The sequence below is a fragment of the Phoxinus phoxinus genome, assembly GCF_949152265.1.
Source record: "Phoxinus phoxinus genome assembly, chromosome: 8".
Taxonomy (NCBI): domain Eukaryota; kingdom Metazoa; phylum Chordata; class Actinopteri; order Cypriniformes; family Leuciscidae; genus Phoxinus; species Phoxinus phoxinus.
In genome coordinates this window covers 27,847,279-27,854,703 of record NC_136883.1, presented here as the reverse complement: position 1 = coordinate 27,854,703, position 7,425 = coordinate 27,847,279, and the positions used below count along the sequence as shown (strand labels likewise).

At 36.8% G+C, this 7,425-nt stretch overlaps 1 protein-coding gene across 4 annotated transcripts; it reads left to right on the top strand.

Moving 5' to 3' along the window:
* The first annotated feature begins 348 nt into the window (after positions 1-348).
* mterf2 (mitochondrial transcription termination factor 2) lies at positions 349-6,353 on the top strand. Of its 4 annotated transcripts, none has more exons than XM_079621920.1 (3): positions 349-464; positions 1,999-3,229; positions 4,493-5,112. In XM_079621920.1, the coding sequence occupies exon 2, from the start codon at positions 2,012-2,014 to the stop codon at positions 3,194-3,196; it is 1,185 nt and encodes a 394-aa protein (XP_079478046.1). In that variant the 5' UTR covers positions 349-464; positions 1,999-2,011; the 3' UTR covers positions 3,197-3,229; positions 4,493-5,112. The 4 variants fall into 4 exon arrangements, with proteins under 4 accessions (XP_079478046.1, XP_079478045.1, XP_079478044.1 ...); XM_079621919.1 differs by lacking the exon at positions 4,493-5,112 and adding an exon at positions 6,244-6,353 and having other exon boundaries at positions 386-464; XM_079621918.1 differs by having other exon boundaries at positions 386-464; positions 4,538-4,596.
* The last annotated feature ends 1,072 nt before the right edge of the window (positions 6,354-7,425 follow it).

Sequence of the window (7,425 nt, the reverse complement as noted above, 5' to 3'; positions counted from 1 at the left end):
AGGCATGATCCAGCATTGTGATTAAGCTCCAACTGTGACTCACTCTCCACTGCCTTTCAAACAAATTGCTTTCTGTGCTGATTATAGAACTCAGTCTCTGATGCCATTTTAAGCAATGTTTCCATTTTTAAAACACACAGTCCCCTAAAGGATGCTGTTAAAAATATAGCAGAATTGGGCTATCTGTTTGCTTGAAATAGTTTGACTGCCATTCATAAATGTTCAAATTATATTAGTGCCAGATTTGACTATTTTTGTAGTTTAGGTGAGTGGGCAATTCGTATTTCTTTCCGCTGTGCTCGTATTATCTATCAAAATCTATAAATCAAAAGGTTCACATTTTTCTCCCGGACCAGGGTGGCGCTGTTGTGCTCAGACCGCATGACTGACACACTCACAACAACTAGAACAAGAGGTGCTCATATCTTACTGAAGAAGATGTGACCGCTGTCACTACAGTAGAGGTAATAATGATCAGTCTAATTTACTGTATGAGCACGTTTCAGATGTGATATTACTGCGACTAATACATGCAAGGCTTATTAGACTGTGGAGTTGCTTTCTTTATTTCAATGTCACGACTTCTGTTTTGTAACACACCCTTCCCCCTCATGTTCTGTTGAGATTGACTTGTTTGTGTTTGATAAAGAGTAATAATCACACTTATATGATTATAATCACACAATAATTATAATAATAACCAAAATTGCATTTCTTACCTTTTTCATTCTTTTAATATATATATATATATATATATTTTCTCTCTCTCTCTACTCACATTTAGTTACATTGTTTTTTTTAATGTTTATAAAATAAGTCTTGTGCTCACCAATGATGCATTTCTTTTTATATAAAAAACCCAATAATATTTTACTATATATTACAATGTAAAATAACTGTTTTCTAATTTAAACTATTTTTTAAAATGTAAATTATTCCTAGATGGCAAAGCTGAATTTTCAGCATCATTACTCCAGTCTTCAGTGTCACATGATCCTTCAGAAATCATTCTAATATGATGATTTTTGTGGAAACTTATACACAACTGATACACAACCATTTAAAAAAGTATATATATATATTATTAAAAAAAAAAATCTTTATCAACAAGGACACATTCAATTGATCACTCAAGTGACAGTAAAGACATTTATAATGCTACAAAAAAAATCCATTTCAAATAAATGCAACCTTGGTGGGCACAAGATACTTTTGTTTTATAAATATACAAAAATATGAATTATACCAAATATTTGATGGAATGTATGTATTGGTATGTACGAAGGAAAATCTTGACATATGCTCTCTTAGACTGCAAATATTTTATTTCAATGACTCTAAATTTTGTATGCATATATCTTCTAAAAGTTTATTTAGTCAAGTTTATTTTTCAACTAGGAGTGCACCAGCACATAGATTGCATAACAAACCTCACACAATTTTAAAAGGTTTCTTTAAAGGCCTGAAAGACCCTAAACAGAACATGAGGGTTAATAGTTTTGTCTCTCTCAAATTTAAAAACTATTGGGACGTCCTGGTCCCTCAATGTATCTAGTGTTTTTCCTTTTAAATCTCAAGAAGAATATGTCTTGAATGATGCCTCATTATAAAGGAACCATCTAACTGTGTAACTTTTTCTGTTTGCATATCTAACAATGGTTGTTGTGTAAGTTCCCAGTTTTCTCCAAAGCTAATATCTAGTTATCATAAGTAAATTATCTTATAAAAACCCTTGGCTCTTTTGTAAAATTAGCAATTTGCAGGTGTTAGCAGATAGAAAGCTAGTTAATATCAGCTGGCAATAATTAAATGAGTACCAGGGCATGCCTCTTCAAAATAACATCCTATGGGTAGATGATTCGTAGTGTCTGAATTCTCATTCTGTTCATTAAACTCCAAAGATGTGCATATGATATCAGCTTTGCATAAGATAGGAATGAGGAAGTGTTTTATTAAAATAGTTTGAGACTTTCTGAAATGTTTTTCCAATTATTTCAGGCATATCACTTGTATGCGATGCACACAATTACCCAATGGCACCCACAGACCCGTAGATTGTGCAAACATGTTGCGATTAGTCAGGACATCACTGTCTCTCTACTGCCAGCGAGCTCAAGTAACAACTTTGCTCCTCACAAGGCCCAACTCCTCGAGCGTTCATGAAGAGAACCTGGTTACCGTAGACGCCTTGTACGACTTGTCCGTAGACCTCAGTAAAGTCCGGAAGGTGAAGGGTTGGGTGTTGCGGCAGAGCCCCGTATACGTGAGCGAGGCTGCCGCCCTGCTGAGGGACATGGGGGCTAGCGGGCCTGTCATAGCCCGTGTTTTGGAGCTCCATCCTGAGGCCATCCTCTGCAAACCTGAGCAAATGGAGGCGCAGAAAAAGCTGTGGATGTCTGTGTGCGCCAGCCAGAAGGACCTGGTAGGAATCATTGAAAAATTCCCTGCCTCGTTTTTCTCCTCGTCCTCTGATCACGACAACCAGAAGGCCAACATTGTGTATTTCCAAACGCTGCATCTTAACAAGCGCATCATTAGCAAGCTCATGGCCAGCGCCCCTCAGAGCTTCAGCCGACCTATGAAGCAAAACGAGGAGATGATCCAGACCCTGCAGAAGACCTATTTAGACTTGGGTGGGAGGGAGGACAATCTGAAGATCTGGTTGCAGAAGCTGCTTACTCAGAATCCCTACGTGCTTCTGAAGCCCCCCGAGGTCCTGCGCGAAAACTTGACGTTCTTGCGCGACAGGGGCTTCACCAGCAATGAGCTCTTGCGGCTGCTTTCCAAACTGAGGGGTTTTGTTACTGAGCTGAACCCTGAAAGCATGAGACTCACCCTCAGCTACTCACAGGAGACCCTGGAATGCACAGAAGCAGAGTTTAGGGAGGTCATACTTCAGTGTCCAGCCTTTTTATACTATTCTGTGCCTATACTAGCGGATCGCTTCAATGGACTCCTCACCGCTGGAATAAGTATGGGGCAGATCATGGAGACTCCCACAGTGATAGAACTGACAACGCAGATAGTTCAATATCGCATTCAGAAACTGAGCTCTTTTGGTTATGATGTACGTACTGGCAGCCTGGAAGTCCTCAACGGCACCAAGAAGGACTTCGAGATGAGCTACGGGAAGCTGCGTCTTAGGAGAGAGAGGCCACTGTTTAATCCAGTAGCCCCACTGCGAACAGAAGATTAAATATAAACCCGTTTCCAACACAGAATAAAAAAGGTAATTGTGACTTTTTATCTCAATTCTCACTCAATTCCAAGTTTTTAACACTTTTTCTTTCAATTCCGAGTTTATTTCTCAATTTTTTTGTTAATATCCCTCAATTCTGACTGTTTTGCTCGGAATAGCGACAAATAAAGTGTTTCAAAACTTGCAAATCTGAAAAAAGGCACGTTTTTAACACACAATTCTGACTTTATTTGCCACAATTCCAAGCAAAAAGTCAGAATTGCGACATACTGTATAAACTTGGAATTGCATAAAATTGTGTGCAAGTTTTTAACACAAAATTCTGGTTTTATTTCTTGCAATTACAAGTTAATATCTTGCAAGCTTGACTTATTTTTCCTCAGAATTGCAAGTTTATATCTCGAAACTCAGACTTTGCATGTTTTTTACATACAATTCTGACTTTATTTCTCACAATTCCGAGTTCATGGAGAAAAAAGTCTGAATTGTGAGATAAAGTCTGAATTGTTAGATAAAAAGTCGTAATGACCTTTTTAAGTTTTTATTTCATGGCAGAAACAGGCTTCCGACCATGATTGAGATTGTAAGTGCTAAATCTAATATTAACAGTGGTTTCCTTTGTTTTCTGTATGAATACATGTATTTATTTATATGAAAAGGCTAAATGATTGAAGGTTCTGTTTATGTTGTGGAAGTGATTATTTCCAAATAAATGTCAACCCATATTGTGCTCAAAGAAAATGTAATTTCTCGACTTTACTACATTGCAAATGTACATTTTGCCATTGTGGCACTGAGTCATTAGTTGTATTGTCATATACAGACATGTTGTGCCAAGAAATTGATGTCGCTTTTGAAATTCCTCATCAGAGTTTCTCATAATGAACAATATAAAATACCTCTCGGAGGTATACATTATGCAGATAAATATTCAGATCAATGAATGTTTACCCGTATGCTGCCAAATCTCATTTGCAAGCATTTCCCAATATTTTGGCCCCTGGGCAGCATTTTGAGATAATTTTGTGCTTTTTAATGATTAGACTAAAGACTTTACTGGAATCTATAATGAAGTTACATTACATATTGCCTTGTGGCATCTGCTGTTTACACGGTGGACTTTATGATTTCTTTAATGGTGAGCTATTAAATTTCTCACAAGCTTCTCATAGCCTCTGTGAAATCAAAATAAGGATGTTGATTAGATCTGATATTAAAAATTAATTTATGCATGACATTTTTGGGCAGGTTTCATTCGTATTTATCGCTGTTCTGATGTTTCCTCATCTCCAGATTTTCTGCCTCTCTCTTTGTTCTCCATTCTTTGTCCACTCCTAGTGTACGGCGCCGACCGGATGGCTGCTTTATCCTGCAAATGACACTTTGAGTTATACCCGAACACATAGGAGGTTAATAAGCGAGGGTATAAATAGCTCGTTTTCATTTGAAATGTGACAGTGGGTATTATTAGCAAATGTTACACATTGATTTTATGGGGCATAACTCAGGGAAATTATGAAAATAGATGACACATGCAATTAAAGTCTATAATTTCCTGCCCTGGACTTTGCATGCTGGAATATTAAGGTGGTAAATATTCCATGCTGAGGTCATGCTGAAGCGTGCCGCTGTCCTCTGTGCAATCTGCTCTCAGATCTCCTAATCGGAGGGGTGTCCAGAAAAATGTGCTTTATGTAATCATGAGATCATTTTTACAGATGTCAATGTGTGCATTGTGGATTTAAAAATGTAAACCAATGAATTCAGAAAAATGTATTTATTAATATGTATCATGTTTATCCTAAATTGGTATGCCATTTTGGATTTATTTAAGCTCTATTCCCCTATATTTAGGGTGAGAACATTTTTACTCCAATATAAAGTGTCAATTTAACAAAAAAAAAAATATATATATATATGTTTACACAGTGGGGTTCACAAATGATTACATTTACATACATGCATGCATACAGAGATTTACTATTTAAATGTATGTGTTTGAGTAAAACTTTTTTTTAAATTAATTCTATAAACTGATAACTTTTCTTCCAAATTTCAAATATTGTCATTTAGAGCATTTCTTTGCAAAAAATGACAACTGGTCAAAGTAACAAAAAAGATGCCATGTTTCCAGACCTCACATAATGCAAAGAAAACAAGTTTATATTAATTTTAAACAACACAATACTAATGTTTTAACTTAGGAGAAGTTAAAGGGACAATGTGTAGTTTTTTAAGTATTTTATTAACTAAAATCAATGTCTTTATTCATAAATATGTCCTCAATGGTGTGCAATTACCTCTCCCAATGATCCGACTTATCCTCATACGCAAAGAATTTCTTATCTTTATTTACATGGGAGAGGCAACTCCACGGAGGCTTCCATGTCGTTCCTCCATCTTGAAAAACTATAATTGCAGAGAGGGACAAAAAGTACTAGGCTACCTCAACGCGTTTTCATCCAGAGCCAGTGTAACGTGACTTGACACCAGATGAAGCGGACAATGAGAGAGAGGCATAGTATAGTTAAACTCGACGAAGGGCTATTGTTGTCATAGCTTCTTGGTACATAACAGCTACCGTAGTTGCAACACGCATTTGAAAAAGCAAGGAGCTAGAGAGCACTATTCCTTTGAATGCAAAATACAATTTCACCGCTAGATGGGAGTAATTCCTACACACTGTCCCTTTAAGAAATCAATATTTGGTGGAACAACCCTGATTTCCAATCACAGCTCTCACGCATCTTGGCATGATTCTCTACACTGTAAAATATTATTTTCATGATTTGTTATCACAACTTTTTTTTCTTTTGCCAAATCAACTTAGATAATTAATGTGGTTCAGATAACATAATATTTTGAGTTTCTGTTGATTAAACCAATCTCCATAGTATTACCTAAAAAAAAATATTTCAATGAACAAAAGCAAACAGGTAACTTGTTTTTCAAAGGTTACCAAAAAAAAAATAAAAAAAAATAAAATATATATATATATATATAGTGACCTTCCTTTTCTTGATCGCATGATAATGTTCCGGCAGGACAATGCTCCATGCCACACACAGCCAGGCCAATAAAGGTGTGGATGGAGGACCACCAGATCAAGATCCTATCATGCCAAATCTCCAGACCTGAACCCCACTGAAAAACCTTTTTTGTTCCTAGCTGCCGGCTCCATCTAGTGGGGAAAGTCGTTCTCTGTCAATGTACTCTGGACATACATTTATTCCAATATAAAAAATAATATCCCCTGATTTGTGGTCATTAAGTTGTTGCACACATAATTTTCATTTGGTTTAGAAATTAACTTTAATAAAGCACCAAAGATTAATTTCACAAAAAAACAAGTGTATAGAATATCACAAATCTAAATTAATCTAAGGTCTGAGACCTGCAGTAAGGCACTGAGTTCGTACAGCAGATGGTATGTATACACAAACCATATATGACTCCTACTGTGTCCTATCCTTTGATTCACTTGTGTCATAATGGTGACAGTGAGATGAGTAACAGTGGATCTGGTGAGTGGTCGTAACCTGTTGCATGTGTAATCGTGAGGGAAGTGCTACTCATCACTGGAAGCATTGTCTGAGTCCATCTGCTGTTTCAGATCATGTGTGGAGTGATTTCTTATGTAATAACGGAGCAAAAAAAACCCCCCACCAATAATCAAGCCTAGCGTTAGTTCTCCCTGCTCTTATCCATGCTAGGCTGCATGGATGCGTAGGGAGTTCTCGCCCAGGGGTGCGTTTCCCGTACAACTATATAGCTCACTGCTTAACTACCATAGTATGATGCATCGTTGGAGAAATCAACTAGCTCGTCACGACTGTTTCCCGAAACCATATGTCGCAAAGTATCGTTCAACCACGCTGGTTTATGACGTCTCGCACGTGGTGGACTAATAAATTATTTTAATTAATCTGTTTGAGATCGAATTAACGCTAGATTTTGTCATATAAGTTACAGACATGGCATCTGAAGACCATTTCTAATTTTTCTCAGTTATTTTGCTTTATTACCAGACTCAATATTTGGCTCGTTCTTACATAGTAGAGCGCGTTCGCACATGCGCAGTCTTCAAAAACGGTGTTTTAAATCTCTTGACAAACTAAAAGACGTAAATTACATTTGTATGTATTCTAAATAAATAACACGGGTTGTACTGAATGTCAGCTTGCTTATTTTGCTAAAGATAAGGATTTATTCAGTCTACATCTCAT

Coding starts and splice junctions, on each gene's coding strand:
- mterf2 (XM_079621919.1), top strand. CDS start 2,012: ATGCGATGCACACAATTACCCAATGGCACCCACAGACCCGTAGATTGT.